General features: G+C 42.6%; 1 protein-coding gene and 6 non-coding genes across 7 annotated transcripts; 4 read left to right on the top strand and 3 right to left on the bottom strand.

The window, feature by feature from the left end:
- The first annotated feature begins 6 nt into the window (after nt 1-6).
- Nucleotides 7-3,122, top strand: LOC133493205 (gastrula zinc finger protein XlCGF57.1-like). Its single transcript, XM_061806286.1, has one exon. It carries the CDS (start codon nt 203-205, stop codon nt 1,505-1,507), a length of 1,305 nt encoding a protein of 434 aa, XP_061662270.1. The 5' UTR covers nt 7-202; the 3' UTR covers nt 1,508-3,122.
- A 615-nt stretch (nt 3,123-3,737) lies between these two features.
- Nucleotides 3,738-3,810, bottom strand: trnav-cac (transfer RNA valine (anticodon CAC)). Its single transcript has one exon. It is a non-coding gene; the product is annotated as a tRNA-Val (tRNA).
- A 6,154-nt stretch (nt 3,811-9,964) lies between these two features.
- Nucleotides 9,965-10,036, top strand: trnap-cgg (transfer RNA proline (anticodon CGG)). Its single transcript has one exon. It is a non-coding gene; the product is annotated as a tRNA-Pro (tRNA).
- A 3,506-nt stretch (nt 10,037-13,542) lies between these two features.
- On the top strand, nt 13,543-13,614 carry trnap-cgg (transfer RNA proline (anticodon CGG)). The gene has a single exon. It is a non-coding gene; the product is annotated as a tRNA-Pro (tRNA).
- A 5,420-nt stretch (nt 13,615-19,034) lies between these two features.
- On the top strand, nt 19,035-19,106 carry trnaw-cca (transfer RNA tryptophan (anticodon CCA)). Its single transcript has one exon. It is a non-coding gene; the product is annotated as a tRNA-Trp (tRNA).
- Nucleotides 19,107-22,435: 3,329 nt separating this feature from the next.
- Nucleotides 22,436-22,508, bottom strand: trnav-cac (transfer RNA valine (anticodon CAC)). Its single transcript has one exon. It is a non-coding gene; the product is annotated as a tRNA-Val (tRNA).
- Nucleotides 22,509-23,820: 1,312 nt separating this feature from the next.
- trnah-gug (transfer RNA histidin (anticodon GUG)) lies at nt 23,821-23,892 on the bottom strand. The gene has a single exon. It is a non-coding gene; the product is annotated as a tRNA-His (tRNA).
- Nucleotides 23,893-24,866: the final 974 nt, after the last annotated feature.

The following is a 24,866-nucleotide window of genomic DNA, read 5'->3' as shown; positions in this document are numbered from 1 at the left end:
ACACATGAAAGAGGAAGAGCAGGAGGAAATCATCCAGGTTCCAGTCACTGGTGTCCAGTTGAAGAGTGAAGATGAATGTCAAACTGATGAGAGGGAGAGGCGAGGGGCGGAGCCTCCAAGCAGGAACAGCTCAAGTGATGGAGACCTTTGTGAAAGATCACAAACAGACCGTCATGATGATGATGAACAACCGGAAGACGATATGACATGTCACACTTCCAAAAAATGCTGGAAATGTTCTCGCTGTCGGAAAGCTTTTACTTCCATGAGAAATTTCAACCAACACATGAAAATACACACAGGAGAGAAGCCTTTTGGATGCTCAGTTTGTGGTCAAAGATTCACTCAGAAAGGACACTTAAATGTACACACCAGAACCCATACTGGTGAGAAAGATTTTTCTTGCCCAGTTTGTGGTGAAAGATTCACTCGGAAGGGAGATTTTAAAATACACACAAGAATACACACTGGTGAGAAACCTTTTTCCTGCTCAGTTTGTAGTCAAAGATTCACTCAGAAAGGAGGTTTGAAAGATCACACAAGAATACACACTGGTGAGAAACCTTTTTCTTGCCCAGTTTGTGGTGAAAGATTCACTCGGAAGGGAGATTTTAAAATACACACAAGAATACACACTGGTGAGAAACCTTTTTCCTGCTCAGTTTGTAGTCAAAGATTCACTCAGAAAGGAGGTTTGAAAGATCACACAAGAATACACACTGGTGAGAAACCTTTTTCCTGCGAAGTTTGTGGTCAAAGATTCACTCGGAAGGGAGATTTAAAAATACACACAAGAATACACACTGCTGAGAAACCTTTTTCCTGCTCAGTTTGTGGTCAAAGATTCACTCAAAAGGGCGATATGAAAATACACACAAGAACGCACACTGGTGAGAAACCATTTTCCTGCTCCGTATGTGAGCAAAGATTCACTCACAAGGGAGCTTTGAAGACACACACAAGAACACACACTGGTGAAAAACCTTTTTTCTGCTTAGTTTGTGGTCAAAGATTCACTCGGAAGGGGAATTTAAAAATACACACAAGAATACACACTGGTGAGAAACCTTTTTCCTGTTCAGTTTGTGGTCAAAGATTCACTCGGAAAGGAGATATAAAAATACACACAAGAATGCACACTGGTGACAAACCGTTTTCGTGCTCAGTTTGTGGTCAAAAATTCTCTCAGAAGGAACTCTTAAAAAGACACACTAGAACACACAATGGTGAGAAACCTTTTTCGTGCTTTGTTTGTGGTCAAAGATTCACTCAGAAGGAACACTTAAAAAGACACACAAGAACACACACTGGTGAGAAACCTTTTTCCTGCTATGTTTGTGGTCAAACATTCTCTAGGAAGGACAGCTTAAAAATACACACAAAAACTCACATTGGTGACAAACCATTTTCCTGCTCGGTATGTGATCAAAGATTCACTCGGAAGGGATATTTAGAAATACACGCAAGAATGCACACTGGTGAAAAATCTTTTTCCTGCTCAGATTGAGGTCAACGAATCTCTTCTTAGTAGCCCTGTGTTTTTTTGCGATTTATGGGGACCAGAACCCACCGTTTAATGTGGAAAAACTCAGAAGTAGACCCCCCCACCCTTACACACACACAGGCATTCACCCCCCCCCCATGTGTATCTTGGTACCAGAATGAATAAAATATCTAAATTGGATTTATACTTGACGCAGTGGAGGCTCAGATTACAACAGGACACGTATTTCTTGGAGTCCTTAATTTTAAAGCTTTTGTTAATTTTTCCTGCAGCAGTCGCCTGACTCTGGTGTATCTCTCACTCTCTCTCTCTGTCTCACTCACTCACTCTCTCTCTCTCTCTCTCTCTTTCTCTCTCTCTCTCTCTCACTCTCACTCACACACTCACACACACACACACACACACACACACACACACACACACACACACACACACATTGAAATCTGCACCAATCATAACTCTCTCCGGGATGCTCAGGACTACTTCGTCTATTTCCTTCCAGAATTTCTCTTTCAACTCAAGGTCACATCCTACTTGTGGGGCATAGCCGCTAACCACATTATACATAACACCCTCAATTTCAAATTTTAGTCTCATCACTCGATCTGATACTCTTTTCACCTCCAAGACATTCTTAGCCAGCTCTTCCTTTAAAATAACCCCTACTCCATTTCTGTTCCCATCTACCCCATGGTAAAATAATTTCAACCCTGCTCCTAAACTTCTCGCCTTACTCCCTTTCCACTTGGTCTCTTGGATGCACAAAGTGTAAAATGATTTACTTTATTGACCGAGAACCAACTTTCTTGTATTCTGTCTAGCACCTATTATTGTATCTTCGACCCATAACAAAGGTCTCTTGTCCGGAAACAGCGGTTGATCAGATTTGATCTTATCTGATTCGTATAAGCGAAAATATCAGGCTAATCATAATATTTTCAGGTTATTGAGATGTCTTGAGTAGAAATGTCTGCCTATGTTTTCGTAATGACTGACATTTTTGTGACACGAAGCCACATTTCTTGGGCGGGCCTTGCAAGGAAGTGATACTCTGCCGTGTTTGTCATTTTTAGGATGACGTCCTTTTCCATCCCAATCCATAAATTTGTTTTGTTGTTGTTGTTTTTCTTAGCACGATAAATTTGTGAAGGAACATAATTAGGGGGTACTATTTATTGTTCATGTGTAACAATATATGACATCAATGTAAGATACAGTACCAACTTGAACAAAGTGGTGTTCATAAACTTTTTAATGGTGGTTTTTGTTGACGAAAATGGGGCATTCCAAAAACAATTAGTTTTTCACCAATTGCTCCAAAATGTATTTTTCATTTTCCTGATCATGCATGCATTTGGCAATTGAACTACTCAAATGAGAAAGCCAAATTATTTAACGAATGACTAGAGTTTGGAAAATCGCAACTGTTTTTAGATGTACTTGTTTTTCAACATTTCTGATTTTTAAAGGAATGAGAAAGGTCTTCATGGCTCACCCATAATGATTACAAATAAAATGTAAATGAATAATCAGTTCCTCATCTGCAACTGTGTATTTATTTCCAATTCCACTGTGGTAAAGTTAGTATTTCTAAATAAAAATGAATAAATTACCCTGAGAGCACAAGATGTTTTTTTACAAATAGTAACAAGAACATTCAAACCATTTTCTTCACAACACTGTTGACTTCGTGGGCTTCCCGACCGCTTGATGACACCATAGCGCATATAAACCACCATTTAGCTTTGGACCGTGTAGAAATTAATTGGCTGCAAGGCTTCATTTGTGCAGACATTTTATCGCATTGCACCATTTGCCTCACGGTGGCTTAAAGCACTACCTAAGCCCATCTGAAGGACTGTCACTGTTCCACGCAAATTTCAAACCTCAGGACTAAAAAAAAGAACTCCAGGGATTTGGTCCTGCTGTGCCTCAGATTTGAACCCGAGTTGCTGCAGCCACAACGCAGAGTACTAACCACGATATGATCACACAGGTACGGGACGAACATGCAAACTCCACACTGGTGAATATGGGATTGAACCCAGGTTCTCAGAACTGCGAGGCCAATGCTCTTACAGGCGCAACCGTAAAGTCCTTGCTCACACCCAGTTTTGAAACAAGTACCAGGCACACATCAGCAGTATTAATCGATGAAAATGTCCACACTCCTGAAGATATACAACATGAGCAAAAAAAAAAAAAAAAAAAAAAGCTCCTTGACAATGAAGCTTGTTTCCACCCAGTCTCGAACTGGAGACCTTTCACGTGTGAAGCAAACGTGATAACCACTACACTATGGAAACTTCCACACTGTGTAGTTAAAAGATGAAACATGAAACTCGACTTTAGAGATTTATTTTTTTTAACAGGAGAAAAAAAGTGAGTGACTAAGGAGTGACTAAACTTAAATGGAAACTTAAATTTAAATGAAAGCTGAAAGATGAAGTCAAAACAACACAGGATTGGGATTAGTGTTCACTTGAGACACAAAACAACAAAGGCTTAGAAGCAAACAGTTGCCTGGACGCTCAGTTGACTTTTTCCTTCAATTGGTTTCCAGGTCCTCTTGCACTCGAGAGTCTGGCTGCAGACCTCACCTCTCAGCACCCCCACCTCACATCTCAAGTCCCATCCTGCAGACCCCAAACGCCACCGTCAGGCAGGGAACGAAGTACAATAATATGAAATTTGTGTCCGTTTCTGTTTCAGCGTTTAAGGAACTTAGTTGAATATTTTTACATAATCTTCAATTTCCGGTTTCAGCGTGAAATCCATTCGTGTACAGCACTGCACACTTCATTCACAGTTTTCATTTACGGTTGAAGTGTTTCAGTCTTTTATTTATAAATCAGTGAATATTTAAATATGATGATGATGACTTCACTCAATCGATCATTGATGTTTTCATGGCATGGAAGGAAACCGGATTGCCCGGAGAAAAAAACTCGCAGAGAGAACACGGCAATTCTTTTTCGTCTGTCGTTCTGAGCCGGTCATCCCGTGAGAATATTGGCTTCCGTTGGCCAGGATAGGGAGACAAAGGGTCGTCTCATTAGTACAGTGGACAGTATCTCCACCTGTCATATGGAAGACCGGAGTTTCATTCCCTGACGGGGCGTTAAATAATGCTACCTTTTGCTTTTCGTGGGGTTCTTCTTTGCGGAAACCAAGCCGAGCAATCTTGTTTCCAAGCAGGAACCTCACATGTGTTAAGCGAATATATGACTCCTCCTACTTTGAACCTCTGTCCCAAGAACAGTGATGCCAACAGTCTAACAAGTTTCACAATCATGCTGTCCGAGAATGTTCAAGTGTTTCACTATTTGTTTGGCACACCTGCCCATGAGTAACTGCATGACATGGGCAATGCGAGACAACTAGGTGGTTTGGTCGTCGTGCTGACAGACATCACGCAAGCAACAGATTCAGTTGGGTACTACAGTAGTTGTGATTTTTGGCCAAGATACTCGAGGTCCTGTTTGGAAACAAATCTGCTCTGCTTGCTTTCCGCAAATAAGAACCCCATGAAAAGCTGAAGTCAACTTTATTTAACTCCCCGTCGGGAAATTGAACCCCGGTCTTCCACGTGACAGGCAGAGATACTGTCCACTATACTAACGAGGAGACTCTCACACTTCGTTCCCTGCAAGAGAAGCACTCATCCATCCATTTTCTTCGCCGCTTATCCTCACAAGGGTCACGGGGAATTGCTGGAGCATATCCCAGCTGTCAATGGGCAGGTGGCAAGGTCCACCCTGAATTGGTTGCCAGCCAATCGCAGGGCACACCGAGACAAACAGCCGCACTCACAATCACACCTTAGAGCAGTTTAGAGTATCCAATTAATGTTGCATGCTTCTGGTATGTGGAAGGAAACCAGAGTGCCAGGAGAAAACCCACGCAGGCACAGGGAGAACATGCAAACTTCACACAGACGGGGCCGGGAGTGAACCCGGGTCCTGAAAACTATGAGGTCGACGCGTTCCCAGGTGAACCACAGTGCCGCCAAATGAACTCAGATAGTTACAAAAAATTTTTTTTAGTTAGTTATGTCATGTTGTGCAATATTGGCTCAGACGGTTGTGCAAGGCACACAAACGTACATTTACACAGAAAGAATCCTCAATATACTTTAAAATAAATATGTTTTGCATTTTTGTCGTGGGTAGATTTCTATTTCATCATTGGTCATTCTAAAAAAAAAAAGATGTCACCCCCTGGTCGATTGCGAGAGTCTGGCTGCTTGAAAAGTAGATCTTGGGGTAAAAAAAGTCTGGGCACCCCTGGTTTCGGTTATATTTTTATTTCTAGAGGTGGTGCATTTGGAGTTGTCATTGGCTGTAAGCTATAATCATCAAAATTATCCATGAATAAAAAGAATCACAAAATATTTCAGTAGGCAGTGCATTTCTTTGAGTTTCCCTTTTTGAATTGAAATAAAACCTTTGACATCATAATTTTATGAGATGGACGCTTATCGAAGCTTGTGGAATGTGTCAACTTTGGAAAATGGCATCAACCCTCGTTTATGTCCTGAAGAGGAGAGACTTCAGTGAACTGAGTAATGATGGTGATGATGATCGTACTCTTAAGAGCGATTGCTAAATCCTTACTGAATATTGGTGAGAGGTTACAATACTCTTGTGGAACCTGAGAGACGTCTACTGGTTGTTTGGGGGGTGGGCTACAGTTGGAGTGTCTTTGGAGCAGCAGAAAGAAGGCAGTGGGAGCCACAGCGAGGACTCCATCCAGTGATAGTTCAATGAGTTCCATCTGTTGTGGTCTTGTAATTTGAAGCCAGGGAATACCAAGAACCTCAAGGGATGGTGTGACAAAGACTCATATGGTTTCATGGTGATTGCCGGGGTGAGAGTGGTTGGAGGCACACTGTGGCTCGTTGGTCTAGAGGTATGATTCTCGCTGTGGGTGTGAGCGGTCCCAGGTTCAACTCCCGGATGAACCCTGCTATGCCATCTGTAGTGCCTCAGAATTCTCAAGGTGGCCTTTGTGTCCTTCTTGTTTAGGGTGGCACCCAAATTCTCAATGAGTTATGTGCTTCATTGTTGCTGATGATTTATGAAGTCATCTACTCTTTTGTGTTAGTTGTTGTTCTTTGGGAACACTTCTCAAGGAGAGCAGGACTGAAAGAGGTCCCGGTGTTGAAATTCCCGACAAGCTCTCTTTGGACATGTCAACAGCCAGGAATTCTTTGCCATTATCACACAGTGGCCAGTATGACAAGTGATCATCTTTTTCATTTCTGTTGGCCTTGTTCCTTAGGTATGCTTCTCGATTACCTGTGACCTTGAGAAGTCCAGTTTTCAAGTCCTAGAAAAACCCTTTTCCCCAAATTTCCATTCACTGAGAAGGGTTTTGTCAGCTTCTCCTTTTTGTTTCCTACAAAAAGTGAAGGCTTCTTTACAGTCTCGTTCAATCAATCATTTGATATGTACACAAAATTATTGGGAAACAAGGCATGCATAACTTTATGTATTTCGGGACCAGTGCTAATTTATAACATTTGCCCACAGGAGGCTTTTTAATAGAGCTCGTGCACGTGACGTCACAGTTGGCAGGGCATCGTATTGCCGGTCAAACCTAGCTGCTCTGTAGTGCAGCAGTCATTGAATCGGAGTAGATTTTTCAAATTGCTCGAGACCTGTTGTGTTTAACACCGTGGCCACCGCTGTCCTCGCCGTGACCCGGATTTGAACCAGGATTGCTACGGCCACGGTGCAGAATGCTATCCACAATACGATCACGACTCCTGAACTCTCGCAAGGTTGTTTCTCTAAATCTGTCAACATGGCAACAGTGAAGGGCTCAATAGGCAATAAAGTGTCAATCAAGTGAATCATCTCAACTTTTTATTGCATATTAATCAACATTTGATACGGATTACCATTTGAACCACTTATGCTAAAATCTTGAGTCGTGATTAAAAGCGACATTCAGGTCATTCTCCACATAATCATCATTCCATCCATTTTCTGAACTGCTTATCCTCACAAGGGTCATGGGGAGTGCTGGAGCCTATCCCAGCTGTCAACGGGCAGGAGGCTGGGTACACCCTGAACTGGTTGCCAGCCAATCACAGGGCACATGGAGACAAACAACGGCACTCACAATCACACCTAGGAGCAATCCAATTAATGTTGCATGTTTTGCATGTGGGAGGAACCCGGAATGAAACCTCACGCAGGCAAAGGGGGAACATGCAAACTCCACATGTGAGGTTGAACAGGTTATGGACCAAGGAGCGAAGTCGGGGGAACCGCTTATGCTTTGGTGGAGATGAAAAGATCTATACGACTTATCGGAGACACCAGAGCTTGCTCGGGCTCAAGGCAGGTGAGAAAACGTCTCTTTGTGATCTTTTCCTTACACATTTCTCAACTTGTATGTTTCAGTCTCATCCATTCATTTTCTTTGACACTTACCCTCACGAGGATTGCAGAGAGTGCCAGAGCCGATCCCAGTTGTCAACAGGCAGGAGGCGGCATAGGCCATGAACTGGTTGCCAATCGCAGGGTACATTGAGACAAACAGCCGCACTCACAATCACACCACTGCACAAGACCAAGGAGCAACAGTGTTAACCTTCTTGACACATAGTATACCATGTGACAATGGGAAATGGTCAAGGAAGAGCTTTTATAGGTGCTCATCCAGGATTTGAACCCGGGACCTCTCACACCCTAAGCGAGAATCATACCCAACTATCCACGTACATTGACTCCTGAACTTATTTTTAGTGCCACCCAAGTGGCTTAACGGATGAAATTGGAAAAGGATAGGGGAGAAAAATAAATTTTTGGTTTTAATATGGCTTTTGTACAAGGAGAAATATTACACAAAATTATTCTACATCGTTCCCTGCCTGATGGTGGCGGTTGAGGGCTGCAGGATGAGACTTGAGAGTCATTTATACCTATACCTATACAGATCTAGTGGCACAGGTATTTTGATATATTTATTATGACTGTCTTATCTTTCCTCTGGAATAATTAAAATGTAAACAAATTCTCTGAGCTTTTGTCTCGATGTACTTACCTTCTATAAAGTGATCACTGCAAACACGGTTGGTACTGGAAGACTGCCAACACCAACTCCCCCCTACGGTCTGCAATGGCGGCAATTCACATCTGTTTTTTTTTTGGGGGTCTGCAGGAAATCGATGAAAATACTTTTTTTGTTGTTTTATCCTGTCTGTTATGACAGCCCACTGCCACGCAAGTGGTAACCATACTTATCTTACGCTCAATTTTACACGAAGAAAACAGATCATTTTAAAAACTTCATTACCGTCATAAGACAACAAGCGTCTCCCTTCCAAAGCTTGCTTTCGAATATGGCGCCGTAAAAAAGTCATGTGGTTTTGGTAACGTAGCTGCAAAATCTCCAGAGATCAGCTGTGTGATTAGTGCCTGAAAACCATACAGCTTTGTAGTAATTTCCAAGACCAGCGACCTTTTAATCTTCAGTCTAACGCTCTCCCAGGTGAGCCATTTCAGCTTGGTTCCTGAGAAAATATCGCCTGGTTGCAACTCATTCAAAAGGCCTAAAAAGGCAAAGCATAGGATACGACCAAAGATGAAAAAACAACAAAAGCCCATTTGCCAAAACCTTTCTATCATCGGGCACAATATGAGGTGCAATCACAACAACGCGAACAGAACTGCCATAACTCAGGACCCTCAGATCTTGACCATTTACTTTTGACTGGTTGCAATTCATTTAAAGAGCCGACACAGAATCACTGTCAGACACGACCAGTGGTGTAATAAGTGCCAGAAAAACACACAGCTATGTATTACATGCCAACATTTGAACAATAGAGGATCCTACAAGCTGTCATTGGCTGGCAAACGGTTCAGCATGTACCCTGCCTCCTGCCTGACAATCGGTGAGAGAGGCTCCAGCGCTCATGCGCCCTTCGTGAGGATAACCATCTCAGATAATAGACACCCAGGCCCTCAATAACCCCAAGTGACCTCAATGCCTCCTGCTGGTGCTAATAATAACAACAATAATCAAAATAAACAAAAAGATTAACACTTATACCGAGGTTGAGGTGGATGGGCCTGAGAGGAACAGAAAACAGAGAGAAAGAAGAAAAGCAAACTGAGAATGCAAGCAGCTGTTTGTCACTGCTTTTCATCAAAGGTTTTGTTTTACTTATCTTAAAACTAATTGTGTGAAAGTTGTTTGGATTTCAGCTTTATGCACTGACTGAAATTGATGGCCGTGGGCCAATGGTTTCGTCCGCTGCCACCATGGGAATACCAAGAACCTCAGGGGAAGGAGTGACAAAGGTGTTGTGGTTTCACGGTGATTGCCGGAGATGAAGAGCGGGATCGGCAGTGTTTGGTGGGTGACAGAGGAGATGACCTGGCCCTTCAGGGCCGTGAAGTTTTACGGAGATGGGAGTGGCTGGGGGCACACATCCACCCGTGTGGTTCGTTGGTCTAGAGGTATGATTCTCGCTTCGGGTGCGAGAGGTCCCGGGTTCGACTCCCGGACGAGCCCTGCTAAGCCGTCCGTTGTGGCTCAGTATGCTGTAATGTTTTACCTTGCTGTCTTTCTCAAGGTGGCCTGTGTAGAAACTCAAGGGTTCATTCTTGTTTAGGGTGGCAGCCAAGTGATCATTGAGTTATGAAGTCATTTGCTCCTCTGTGTTGGTTGTTCTTCTTGGGCAACACTTCTCAAGGAGAGGAGCACTGAAAGAGGTCCAATGGTTGAAATTCCAAACAAGCTCTCTTTGGAAATGTCAACACCCAGGAATCCTTTGCCGTCGTCACACAGTGGCCAGTATGACAAGTGATCATCTTTTTCATTTATGTGGGCCTTGTTCTTTAGATATGCTTCTCGATTACGTGTGACCTTGAGAAGTCCAGTTTTCAAGTCCCAGAAAACCCTTTTTTCCCAAATTTCCATTCGCTGAGAAGGGTTTTGTCAGCTTCTCCTTTTTGTTTCCTACAAAAAGTGAAGGCTTCTTTACAGTCTCGTTCAATCAATCATTTGATATGTACACAAAATTATTGGGAAACAAGGCATGCATAACTATGTATTTCGGGACCAGTGCTAATTTATAACATTTGCCCACAGGAGGCTTTTTAATAGAGCTCGTGCATGTGACGTCACAGTTGGCAGGGCATCGTATTGCCGGTCAAACCTAGCTGCTCTGTAGTGCAGCAGTCATTGAATCGGAGTAGATTTTTCAAATTGCTCGAGACCTGTTGTGTTTAACACCGTGGCCACCGCTGTCCTCGCCGTGACCCGGATTTGAACCAGGATTGCTACGGCCACGGTGCAGAATGCTATCCACAATACGATCACGACTCCTGAACTCTCGCAAGGTTGTTTCTCTAAATCTGTCAACATGGCAACAGTGAAGGGCTCAATAGGCAATAAAGTGTCAATCAAGTGAATCATCTCAACTTTTTATTGCATATTAATCAACATTTGATACGGATTACCATTTGAACCACTTATGCTAAAATCTTGAGTCGTGATTAAAAGCGACATTCAGGTCATTCTCCACATAATCATCATTCCATCCATTTTCTGAGCCGCTTATCCTCACAAGGGTCATGGGGAGTGCTGGAGCCTATCCCAGCTGTCAACGGGCAGGAGGCTGGGTACACCCTGAACTGGTTGCCAGCCAATCGCAGGGCACATGGAGACAAACAACGGCACTCACAATCACACCTAGGAGCAATCCAATTAATGTTGCATGTTTTGCATGTGGGAGGAACCCGGAATGAAACCTCACGCAGGCAAAGGGGGAACATGCAAACTCCACATGTGAGGTTGAACAGGTTATGGACCAAGGAGCGAAGTCGGGGGAACCGCTTATGCTTTGGTGGAGATGAAAAGATCTATATGACTTATCGGAGACACCAGAGCTTGCTCGGGCTCAAGGCAGGTGAGAAAACGTCTCTTTGTGATCTTTTCCTTACACATTTCTCAACTTGTATGTTTCAGTCTCATCCATTCATTTTCTTTGACACTTACCCTCACGAGGATTGCAGAGAGTGCCAGAGCCGATCCCAGTTGTCAACAGGCAGGAGGCGGCATAGGCCATGGACTGGTTGCCAATCGCAGGGTACATTGAGACAAACAGCCGCACTCACAATCACACCACTGCACAAGACCAAGGAGCAACAGTGTTAACCTTCTTGACACATAGTATACCATGTGACAATGGGAAATGGTCAAGGAAGAGCTTTTATAGCTGCTCATCCAGGATTTGAACCCGGGACCTCTCACACCCTAAGCGAGAATCATACCCAACTATCCACGTACATTGACTCCTGAACTTATTTTTAGTGCCACCCAAGTGGCTTAACGGATGAAATTGGAAAAGGATAGGGGAGAAAAATAAATTTTTGGTTTTAATATGGCTTTTGTACAAGGAGAAAATTACACAAAATTATTCTACATCGTTCCCTGCCTGATGGTGGCGGTTGAGGGCTGCAGGATGAGACTTGAGAGTCATTTATACCTATACCTATACAGATCTAGTGGCACAGGTATTTTGATATATTTATTATGACTGTCTTATCTTTCCTCTGGAATAATTAAAATGTAAACAAATTCTCTGAGCTTTTGTCTCGATGTACTTACCTTCTATAAAGTGATCACTGCAAACACGGTTGGTACTGGAAGACTGCCAACACCACCTCCCCCCTACGGTCTGCAATGGCGGCAATTCACATCTGTTTTTTTTTTTGTGGGTCTGCAGGAAATCGATGAAGAGACTTTTTTTGTTGTTTTATCCTGTCTGTCATGACAGCCCACTGCCACGCAAGTGGTAACCATACTTATCTTACGCTCAATTTTACACGAAGAAAACAGATCATTTTAAAAACTTCATTACCGTCATAAGACAACAAGCGTCTCCCTTCCAAAGCTTGCTTTCGAATATGGCGCCGTAAAAAAGTCATGTGGTTTTGGTAACGTAGCTGCAAAATCTCCAGAGATCAGCTGTGTGATTAGTGCCTGAAAACCATACAGCTTTGTAGTAATTTCCAAGACCAGCGACCTTTTAATCTTCAGTCTAACGCTCTCCCAGGTGAGCCATTTCAGCTTGGTTCCTGAGAAAATATCGCCTGGTTGCAACTCATTCAAAAGGCCTAAAAAGCCAAAGCAAAGGATACGACCAAAGATGAAAAAACAACAAAAGCCCATTTGCTAAAACCTTTCTATCATAGGGCACAATATGAGGTGCAATCACAACAACGCGAACAGAACTGCCATAACTCAGGACCCTCAGATCTGGAGCTTTTACTTTCTACTGGTTGCAATTCATTTAAAGAGCCGATACAGAAACACTGTAGGACACGACCAGTGGTGTAATAAGTGCCAGAAAAACACACAGCTGTGTATTAGATGCCAACATTTGAACAATAGAGGATCCTACAAGCTGTGATTGGCTGGCAAACGGGTCAGCATGTACCCTTCCTTCTGCCTGACAATAGCTGAGAGAGGCTCCAGCGCTCATGCGCCCTTCGTGAGGATAACCATCTCAGATAATAGACACCCAGGCCCTCAATAACCCCAAGTGACCTCAATGCCTCCTGCTGGTGCTAATAATAACAACAATAATCATAATAAACAAAAAGAATAACACTGTTACCGAGGTTGAGGTGGACGGGCCTGAGAGGACCAGAAAACAGAGAGAAAGAAGAAAAGCAAACTGAGAATGCAAGCAGCTGTTTGTCACTGCTTTTCATCAAAGGTTTTGTTTTACTTATCTTAAAACTAATTGTGTGAAAGTTGTTTGAATTTCAGCTTTATGCACTGACTGAAATTGATGGCCGTGGACCAATGGTTTCGTCGACTGTCACCATGGGAATACCAAGAACCTCAGGGGAAGGAGTAACAAACAGTGATATGGTTTCACGGTGATTCCCGGAGATGAAGAGCGGGATCGGCAGTGTTTGGTGGGTGACAGAGGAGATGACTTGGCCCTTCAGGGCCGTGAGGTTTTTCGGAGATGGGAGTGGCTGGGGGCACTCATCCACCCGTGTGGTTCGTTGGTCTAGAGGTATGATTCTTGCTTCGGGTGCGAGAGGTCCCGGGTTCGACTCCCGGACGAGCCCTGCTAAGCTGTCCGTTGTGGCTCAGTATGCTGTAATGTTTTACCTTGCTGTCTTTCTCAAGGTGGCCTGTGTAGAAACTCAAGGGTTCATTCTTGTTTAGGGTGGCAGCCAAGTGATCATTGACTTATGAAGTCATTTGCTCCTCTGTGTTGGTTGTTGTTCTTGGGGAACACTTCTCAAGGAGAGCAGCACTGAAAGAGGTCCAAAGGTTGAAATTCCCGACAAGCTCTCTTTGGAAATGTCAACAGCCAGGAATCCTTTGCCGTCGTCACACAGTGGCCAGTATGACAAGTGATCATCTTTTTCATTTCTGTGGGCCTTGTTCTTGCGGTATGCTTCTCGATTACCTGTGACCTTGAGAAGTCCAGTTTTCAAGTCCCAGAAAAACCCTTTTTCCCAAATTTCCATTCGCTGAGAAGGGTTCTGTCAGCTTCACCTTTTTGCAGTGAGAAACACAAAATCTCTGAAGTCCTTCCACACGTCAGCGATGGCTTCACAGCACCGTGTCACTGCACTCATTTACAGCAACAGAGATTCTATTGAAGATAATATTCCCACTTTATTTTCAAGAGATTAGAACAACGAGTCAACTAACTCTCTTTTATGTGTGATGTGATGAACCCGGAAATGATGGTGGCGGCTTTCGCTGTTCAACTATATTGTGTGAAAAGTGACTGCTGTGCGGCCAATTGGGATTCTAGTTCGTTCACTTTCCTCATTCTCAGCTTGCTTTTCAGCGGAATGTCAGTGTCGTATTTTCCATAAACAATTCGAAGATGCCGTTCCACAAATCCGAACACTGGCAGAAGAGGGAAACGCACTTCAACAATGACATCGTGAAAAACAAGTCCGCCTTACATTCGCACGTATGAAAGTGATACATTTTTGTCTTCTTGACTACAGCATCCACACTCATGTTTGAGATTTCTTAAGCGAGGGCTGAAAATAGGGCGGGACTCGCTGACAGCATGTTTTCGTGTGCTGTCGTTGTTTGCACATGCGTGGTGAGTTAAGTTAAAAAGAAAAAGTGCAACTGATGTTTTTTTTTTTCTCAGCAGGCCATCATGATCGACCACAACTTCCTTGTGACTGACTGGAAAGTATCAACCTTTTTGACACATAGTATATCATGTGACAATTTGAAATTCTCAAAGAAGATGTCTTATTGGGGCTCGTCCGGGATTTGAACCCAGGATCTCTCACACCCTAAGCAAGAATCTTACCCCTAGAACAACAAGCCACAAAAGTTCACATTTGACACCCATTTTAGAAGCATTCTACAAGACCAGGAGGAGGCAACCCACATTTCTTGATCTTTTTTAGCGCCGCTCTCGTGGCTCGCTCCAGCGTTTTCAAAAATGGATGAAATTGGAAAAAGATGGGGGAGGAAAATACATTTTTGGTTTTAATATGGTTTCTGTGAAAGGTGAAATCTTAAACAAAATTATTATAGTTCATTCCCTACCTGACGGTGGCGGTTGAGGTCTGCAGGATATGACTTGAGATGTGAGGTGGGGGCCCGAAGAGGTGAGGTTAGCACCCAGACATTCTCGAGTGCAAGAGGACCAAGAAAGAGAGAAAGAAAACATGAAACTGTAAATTTTTGCCAAGGCTTTTCATCAATGATTTTTTTTCTTTTATCCTAACACTAATTGCCTGACAATGTTTTTGGTGATTTCAACTTTTTACATCGACCCAAATTAATGGGCCTGGACCAATGGTTTAGCTGGACTGCCACCATGGGGAAACCAACAGTAGGTTCAAGACCCCACCCAAACTCACTGATGTTGTGTCCATGAGCAAGACACAGATACCCTAAATTGCCCGACGGTTGTTTCAGTTCCCCCGTGCTTCAGTGTGTTCCACTAACGAGTGTGTGTGTTCACTGTGATGAGTAAAATGCAAACAACAAATGTTGTGTACATGCTTGCTGGTTCATGAAAATGAAGATGATTCTTCTATTTCCTCATGAAGACCTGATGACTTCTTCCTCCTGGATGTGTTGGTGATTACTCTCTTTTCTCCATCCATTCATCCATCCATTTTCTTCACCGCTTATCCTCACGAGGATCGCGGGGAGTGCTGGAGCTTATCCCAGCTGTCAACGGGCAGGAGGAAGGGTACACTCTGAACTGGTTGCCAGCGAATCGCAGGGCACATAGAGACAAACAGTTGCACTCACAATCACACCTAGGGGCAATTTAGAGAGTCCAATTAATGTTGCATGTTTTTGAGATGTGGGAGCAAACCGGAGTGCCCAAAGGAAACCCACGCAGGCGCGGGGAGAACATGCAAATTCCACACAGGCGGAGCCGGGATCGAACCCGGGTCCTCAGAACTGTGAGGCCGACACTTTACCAGCTGAATCACCGTGCCTAAATGAGACATCACAATTTATAATTATACCCACCATAAGGGATTGAATTTGCTTATTTACTTGTATTCAGAGTATCAACTTTAAATTGGTTTGCTCATAAATTGTACATTACTCGATGACAAGGCGCCGTCAACAACCAACTATGCAACCGTGAACAAGCGGATTCTACTTCAAGTCTACCAGCTTAAAACAGGAAGTTAATGTGATCTAACAGTCACAATTAATTTCAATGCTATTTAACTTAGTTGAAACATAAATGAGTTTTTTTCCCACACACGCTGCCTTTTGGTTCATAGGTTTGCGATTGACACTGTTAGAGAACCAAGTCTAATGTTCATTTTAGTCTATGCTGTAGGATCAGAGTCCATAATTGAGACACCGTTTAAACAATGCAAACTTTGCACCAGACCCCAAAAGGAATGCAAATGGATTGGAACTGAGAAGTCATGCTCAGCTCCAGTCGCTCCACTTCCTGTTGATACGCAGACTCCGTCTGGACCGTCTTGGATGAGGCAGATGACTGTGGTGACTCAGGGTTCTTTCCTACTGGATGAAAGAACACGATTGATGGCAGTTTACTGTTTATTCAACTTGGCTTTCTGATTCTAGACTTGGTCAACTCACCATTTCTTATTCAAGGATTACCGTGAAGAGTAATTCACTTGTACCTCAAAACAAAATTAAAATCTTGCTTTATGATTGGAAATGCCATTTTGTTCCCGTCTCCCTCAAAACGTTTCTACACTCTTATTTTGAAGGGTATACCCTGGAGCTCAGCATTTTGGAATAAAAAGTAACTTCATTCCACTTTTTTTTTCAATGGATGTAACCAAATGCGATAAAATTTTCACGGTTTCCTTGACTCAGTGATAAGGTTGGTTGTGATTCACACATATTGCTTAAAAGATGGCAGCACGGTGGAGCGGCTGTAAAGCGTTGACCTCACAGTTCCGAGGTCCCGGGTTCAATCTTGGACCCGCCTGTGTGGAGTTTCCATGTTTTTCCCCTTGCCTGTGTGGGTTTGTTTTTTTTCCGGGCACTCTGGTTTCCTCCCACATCCCCAAAACATGCAACATTAATTGGACGCTAAATTCCCCTTAGCTGTGATTGGGAGTGTGGCTCTTTGTCTCTATGTGCCCTGTGATTGGCTGGCAACCAGTTCAGGGTGTACCCTGCCTCCTGCCCGATAACAGCTGGGATGGACTCCAGCACTCCCGTGACCCTCATGAGGACAAGTGGCAAAGAAAAGGGATGGATGGATGCTCATATTTTCCTCCAAATACATATGCAGTATAAAGGTGTCCCAAAAAATGTATTCACACTTTAGACAATTGTAAACTTGCTGTTTAATATAATTCAAATCATTTTTAACATGTAAAATAATTGACAAATATCATTATTCGAAGTGTGTATACATTTTTTTGGACACCCTGTATTTTTAAAACTGATGCTCCAGTTAATGTTTTCTTTCCAAAAGTGCACAGGTGAGGTGAATGAAGGTGATTGATGAAATGACAACCATCACTAATTAGGACACAGGTGTTGTGCATTTGTCCTCCACTGTGATTGGTCCTCAGTCTGGTCAAATTCCGGATGGGTCTTGTGCAAAGTGTGCTGTTTTCAGTTCTTCATTCTCATCGTGACGACTAACCTGTTTGCAGTTCTGCTGTGGTGCTCCGCAGCGCTTTCCGGTCTACTTGCGGCGCCATCTTGATGTTGATGTGAGGGACTCTGGAGGATCACGAGCAGCTCCAATATCAGACAGTGATGACATGATGTCACACTCTCCTCACTGATGACGACATGATAAAAAGTCCACACGTGATATAACATATCACACTGAAGTAAACAATATAAATTTTCTCTGTGAGGAAAAAAAGCAAATAAAATGAGAAGACTTACTGAAGAGAAACCTTTTCCCTGCTCATTTGTGGTCAGATTCTCTCCTCCATATAGTTTTGATAAACACAACACGGGGTCTGTGGCCCACACACACGCACATACAGTGTAGAGTTGCATCACATGTTGTTTTCTCGTATCTGTTTGTGCATCATCATGTGTTGTGTATTGTTTTTTTTTTTTTTTTTTTTAATAAGGCTGGATTGTCAGATTGTCCCTATCATCTTGCCTCGATCGTAATTTTGAAAGTTGTGTGTCTTGTTCTAGATTATATTGTTTTGTCAGATTGTCTTGTAAAGTTTTTATTGTCTTGCATATTCTTGTTGGTGTGTTGTCTTCTCATGTTTGATTGTCTGGTACCGTCGCTGAATTGTGTTGTATCGCCTTGATGCTGCTGTATTTATATTTATATTTGCTGCATTTTATCATGCAAATATACAGTAGCAGTAAGGCTAAAATGTATTTGTTGATACTGCATTGTAACAGGCAGATCTTCTCCCAGAACGAAGCACTGACCTGGAATGATCTCAAACCAAAGTCTTATGATTGCGTTGTTGGCAGGTTTCAAAACTGCACATGGAGACCCCAATGGATTTCAAGTCCATCGCCTCAGCCACAACATGCACAGCTGTTATTACTTTTTTCATTTTCTGACTTCTGCACATCACATGGTGAATAAAACGGCTTACAGTTCAAAATCAGCAAATCTAAAAGCAGGCTTCAGTGTGTGCTGAGCTGTGTAACGTTCATGCACCATTTGACGTTGATATAAAAGCATATTCCATCGCCTTTCGGTTTCCGTGTGAGCTCAGCGACACGGTCTGCACAATGGAGGTTGAAGGCAGGGAGCGTGATGGCGGCGTCAGACACTGATCCACAAAGCCAAGTCTCCATGAAGTACAGAGATGGAGAACCTCCAAAGTTTTGTTCATAAACGGCATGAAATCAAGGTTTTGATCATCTCATGGGCAAAAAAACTCCCCTCAAAAATGGGAGAAAATTGCCCACTCCTGACTTGTAAAACAAATACTGTTCAAGCTTTGTTGACACGAATTCACCAGTCGGGCATGTCAGTGACTTGCATTGGGTGCCAACTATATACCCTAATTTTGAGCTTACACCTCTACAGAAGGTTGTTGTCACTGACTCTGTGGCGCAACGGGAGTGCGTCTGACTCCAGATCAGAAGGTTGTGTGTTCAAATCACATCAGGGTCATTTCTTTGGCATTCTGATGGATATCAAAGGTTCTGCTTTAAATTCGCATCCCATTCCACTGGAAAGTACATATCATGGGATTGGAGCAGACTGGTTGAGCATTTGACTGACTTCTGCTTTTGTCAGGAATGTTTCATTTGTCACTGAGGTGTAAACTCGAAGTTATTGGGTGAAAATCCAAATGTCCACTTGTTCTAAGTTTGTCGTCATTAAAAATTTCACCATTGATGTTTGTATTCATGTAACAGTTATCAATCATTCACATTTCACAACTGGAACAAATGATGAATATTGAATTGTTTACAGAACTAAGAGGTAGAAGGAAGACATGGGGGTATATCTCAGTGGTAGAGCATTTGACTGCAGATCAAGAGGTCTCCACTTCAACTCTGGATGCCCCCTTCATGCTGTTTTGTTCAGAGACTGCCTGAATTGAGGGGTTTGATCATCTCATGAGTAAAAAAAAGCCTCCCCTCAAAGATGGGAGAAAATTACCCACTCCTGACTTGAATGACAAATACAGTGCAAGCTTTTTTGACACTGATTCACTGGTCAGGCAAGTCAGAGACTTGTCTTGGTTGCCAATTATATACCCTACTATTGAGGTCATGTCATGGTGTGATGCTGTTGTGCTATAATAGGAACAGGATGTAGACTTTCATTTTGATTTCACTTTTATTTTGAAAGCCAGCACTTTCTCTGTCATTTATACTTTTTCGTTCTTTTCAATGTTATTGTGTGTTTAAAAATAATCATGGTCGGGGGGAAATGCCGTTGAATTGTTGGTGGAAGATCTGAGAAACACAGGAAGTAGGCTGCTTGCTTTATTTTGAAGCCACACTTAACGTATGCCGGGAAAAAATACTTTCTCTTGTGAGATTCCTGGTGGAAGGTTCATATTTTGTTCTCCTCCACTCATTTTCATTGTCTTGTTGTAGAATGTGAAGAAATACTTCCTCCTGTTTGTAAGATTCCTGGTGGAAGATACACATTTTGTTCTCTTCATGTTTTCATTGTTTTGTTGTAGAATGTGAATATAAATTAGTTTAAAACGTTTGCAAAGCGGGTGTCGTCACAGAGGCACGGTGTTGCATGTGTTTCATTAATTTCAAACATTAACTCACTGGCTGAAGAAGTGGAGACGTTGTGTTGCAAGTGGAAACACCAACATAAACTTGCTTATAGGCCTCATATTCCTTACCTTAGCATGTTAACAACAAGACGCGTTTGTGATCAATTTGTGGATGTTGAAGAAACGTCGAACGTGAGGACTTGAGAAATTTAACAAGTGTTATCTTAGTACTCAAATTGGTGCTCTATCGTTCGCAACGAAGCTGCTCGGCCCAAGTTATCCTCCCGTGCTAACGTTTTGCCTACGTTGAATATACAATGAGGACCAAAAATCAATCATCGACTCAACCATGAAAGACGAGTGACGGCCATTGTGATTTGAATCCCCTCCATCCACGTATCCTCTAAATCGCCATATCCTTTATATTTTTACATAGGTAGTATGTGATTTGTGTACCTTATGTGCTGACTGTGTTTATTGTGATTGCTTTCATTTGACCTTAACTTTAATATAGAGTAGGTAGGGTAACTTTATTTATTTGATTGCTTCTTTTTTATTATCTGCATCCAGTTGGGCAGCACATTATTGTGCTGCCTGTTGGCCGGTCCCAAGCCCGGATAAATGCAGAGGGTTGCGTCAGGAAGGGCATCGGCCGTAAAACTGTGCCAAACATATATGAGCTTCATCATGCGAATTCTACAACAGTTAGATTGTGGCCCGGACTTCCTACACCCACACCGGGAAATGTTAATCTACAAGGCATAGGTAGAAATTCAGATAATGTAGTTTGAAGACAAAAAAGAGAAGGAAAGCGGCTTAGTCAGAAAAAGAGGAAGGGGAAGGCACAAAACCTACAGCTGTATGTAGGGACTTTGAATGTTGGGACTATGACAGGAAAAGCTCAGGAGTTAGTTGACATGATGATTAGGAGAATGGTTGATATATTGTGCATCCAAGAGAGCAAGTGGAATGAGAGTAAGGCTCGACGTTTAGGTGCAGTGTTTAAATTATTTTATCATGGAGTTGATGGGAAGAGGAGGTACGCACTGGAAAGGAGAGGAATGAAGATTAGCCGAAGTAAAAGTGAATATATGTGCGTGAATGAGAGGGGCGGAGGAGGAAGAGTGAAGCTCCAGGGAGAAGAGATAGCGAAGGTGGACGACTTCAAATACTTGGGGTCAACAATACAGAGCAATGTAGACTGTTGCAAGGAAGTGAAGAAATGGGTCCAAGCGGGGCGGAACAGTTGGCAGAAGGTGTCTGGTGTGTTATGTGACAGAAGAGTGTCTGCTAGGATGAAGGGCAAAGTTTACAAAACAGTGGTGAGGCCGGCCATGATGTACGGATTAGAGACGGTGGCCCTGAAGAAACAACAGGAAGCAGAACTGGAGGTTGTAGAAATGAAGATGCTGAGGTTCTTGCTTGGTGTGAACAGGTTGGATAGGATTAGAAAACGAGCTCATTAGAGGGACAGCCAAAGTTGGATGTTTTGGAGACCAGGTGAGAGAGAGAGAGCAGATTTTGATGTTTTGGACATGTTCAGAGGCGAGAGAGTGAGTATGTTGGTAGAAGGGTGTTTAGGATGGAGCTGCCAGGCAAAAGAGTGAGAGGAAGACCAAAGAAAAGGTTGATGGGACGTTGTGAGGGAAGACATGAAGGCATTTGGGGTTAGAGTGGGAGATGCACGAGATGGGCTTAAATAGAGAAAGATGACACGTTGTGGCGACCCATCACTGGACAAGCCGAAAGAAAAAGAAGAAGAAGATTTTGTTTTTGTGTCTCAACACAAAATCCTCTAGTGTTGTTTTGAGTTCTGTTTTTCACGTGAACTTAAATTTCCAATGAAAGTCAGACCTGAACACTTGTTTCTTCTGAATGAGAATGAAATGACTTTTTTTCTGAAATAGTTTCGTGTATTTTTTTTTTTTTTTTTGCAGTCAAACAACATGGTAGTTTCCAGTGCAGCATTTATCTCGTTTGCCCCGTCCTTCCTTCCTTCCTCCAATCCTTGTTTTCTTTCTTCCTTCCTTCTTTCCTTCCCTTCCTTGTTCCAGTATTTTTTCCTCCTTCCTTCCAACCTTTTTCCCATCATTTTCTTCCTCAATTCATTCTTTGCTTCCTTCCTTATTTCTTTCCTTCCCTGTTTTTCCTCTTTGTCATTTCCTGTTCCGTTCCTTCCTCATTTTGTTGTGTGTTCCTTCCTTCTTTTCTTCCATTCAACAACAGCTCTGTTACAAGCAAGCAACAAAACACTGTCTGTTTCCACCCGGTCTCGAACCGGGGACCTTTTGCGTGTGACGCAAATATGATAACCACTACACTATGGAAACTACTGCACTGTGCCCTAAGCCCTCTGACTCATGTTATATCTCTTGTCCACTTTCACGCCGTCATAAAAACATGTGACTTTTGTTTACGTCACCATATTACCAGTCACACAAAGCATTGTTCAATGCTAAGTCCGTTGAGACGAAACTAAAATACGTCTTATAGCACGACACCCAGAGTTTGTCCGATACCGTTAAACATTTAGAAGGTCATAATAAATGAAAGTATATGGAAACATTAGAGACACTTGGCATAGAGTATCCATATATATTGCTGAAGTCGATGTTTTTGCTAATAAAACAGGTGAATCCACAGAATTGTCAATCTTGATCATCACTTGAAAAAACAAGTTGAAGAATTTGCCTGTCACTACCCGGAGACGAACTTGGCCCGTGCCAATGAAATCACCGCATCCTCACAACGAGACGATCTGACTTGAGACAGTCCTGGATCGTGAAGCATTCTCACTGCAGCCAACAGCTTTATACGTCCAACTTTCGTGGCAGTTTCCACAAAGCTGTGATCGCGTCGTGATTAATTCTCTGCTTTGTTGCCACGCAATCCTTGTTCAATTCCGGGTCACAGCAGGTATAAAGCCCCTAAGTCGCCTTTTTCGATGCTGTTCTTTGGTGGGTGTGGGACAGTGAAAATTGTATACATGGGTTTGCAGAAACTGCAGTTTTTGGAGGGGCTATTTCGGCAATGGATAATGCATCTGACTACGGATCAGAAGATTCTAGGTTCAACTCCTGGCTATCTCGGTTGTGTATTTTGCATGTGGTATCAAAGCCCGTTCAGAATGATGTTTTTGGTATGTTCACCTGAAATGTCTTCTTTGAAGGTTAGGTCACAAATAGATATATTTTTTCTTGATACCTCGAGAACTCCTTTATCATCCGCATCTGCCATTTTAAAGTAATTACATACAGAGATGCATCAATTGAATCATGAAGTATGTCTTTATGCAGCAAACGACCTCACATAGGTGCATCTGATTCAGGATAATACATGGAGTGGAGGTGGACTTTTCAAGGCGGCCTAGCAGGTCTTTGAGAGTCAGATTTCTAGCTGATAGACAGGTGTTCAAATACTTATTTGCCTGTATCACACAAATAAATCACATACACATACACACGTTTTTTACATTGGATTTCAGTGTTAAAAAAATTCCATGCTAGAAATTTGAATTCGTACTGTGATGGCAATTAATTACTTCCATAATTGTCTTTAGTTCATTTATTTTTGTAATTCTAAAGGGATTCATGCAAATATCAACCATAAGGACTAAAAAAATGAGCTTCACAGATTCATCCCTGCCGTGACCCGGATTCAAACCGGGGTTGCTGCGGCCACAACGCAGAGTACTAACCACTATACGATCACGGCTGTTGAAAGCTGCCAAGGTTGTCTTTCTAAATCTGTCACCATGGCAACAAGGCTGAAACCCTGCAGGATGCTGAGCCAGCACCAGTGAAACTGAAAGGTTTTATCTGCATTATCATAATCAAGTGAATCATCTCAACATTTTACTGCATTCCTAAAAATATTCATCAATATTTGATCCAGAATACCATTCCAACCGCTTTTGGATAGTGATGAAAAGCAACATTCATGTCACTCCCCACATCATCCTATTGTTTTATTTATATAAATAAACATTGAAACTCTAATTTATGAACAATTAGAGTCATTGGTATATTCTTCAATTAAATATTAACACTGCAATAACTGTCCTGTAACTGCAATAATGGTCATGACAAAATTAAAAAAGTATGGAAATTAAGACAAATCCGTATGAATTGGGCGGCACGGTGGGCGACGCTGTGAAATGTTGGCCTCACATTTCTGAGGACCAGGGTTCAATCCCAGCCTCGCCTGTTTGGCGTTTGCATGTTCTTCCCGTGCGTGTGGAAGTTTTTCTTTCCTGGCACTCCAGTTTCCTCCCATATTCCCAAAACATGCAACATTAATTGGACACTCTAAATTGTCTCGAGGTGTGATTGTGACTGTGGCTGTTTGTCTCCATGTGCCCTGCGATTGGCTGGCAACCAGTTCAGGGTGTTCCCAGGCTCCTTTTCATCGTATGAAGCTGCCTCGAGTGGAAATGTCTGCATATATTTTGTTGATGACCGGTGACGACATTTCTTGCGTGAGGCTTGCAAGGATGGGATCCTTACCCTGCAGTGTTTGTGTCATTTTTATAATGACATCCTGCTAATCCCATTCCATAAATTTGCTTGAAACAAAAAATAACAGTAGATGTGTGAGGCAACAACATTTTGGGGTATGGGCTGTTGTTCATGCGATGCAACAATATATGATACACTACCAACTTTTACAAAGTGGTGTTTAGAAAGCTG

The sequence above is a fragment of the Syngnathoides biaculeatus genome, chromosome 20 (genome assembly GCF_019802595.1).
Source record: "Syngnathoides biaculeatus isolate LvHL_M chromosome 20, ASM1980259v1, whole genome shotgun sequence".
In the NCBI taxonomy this organism is placed as follows: domain Eukaryota; kingdom Metazoa; phylum Chordata; class Actinopteri; order Syngnathiformes; family Syngnathidae; genus Syngnathoides; species Syngnathoides biaculeatus.
Note: the sequence above shows the minus strand (reverse complement) of the source record. Positions and strands in the feature narration are given on the sequence as shown.

Excerpts from the sequence above, each read along its gene's own strand:
- LOC133493205 (XM_061806286.1), top strand. The coding sequence starts at position 203 with ATGACATGTCACACTTCCAAAAAATGCTGGAAATGTTCTCGCTGTCGG.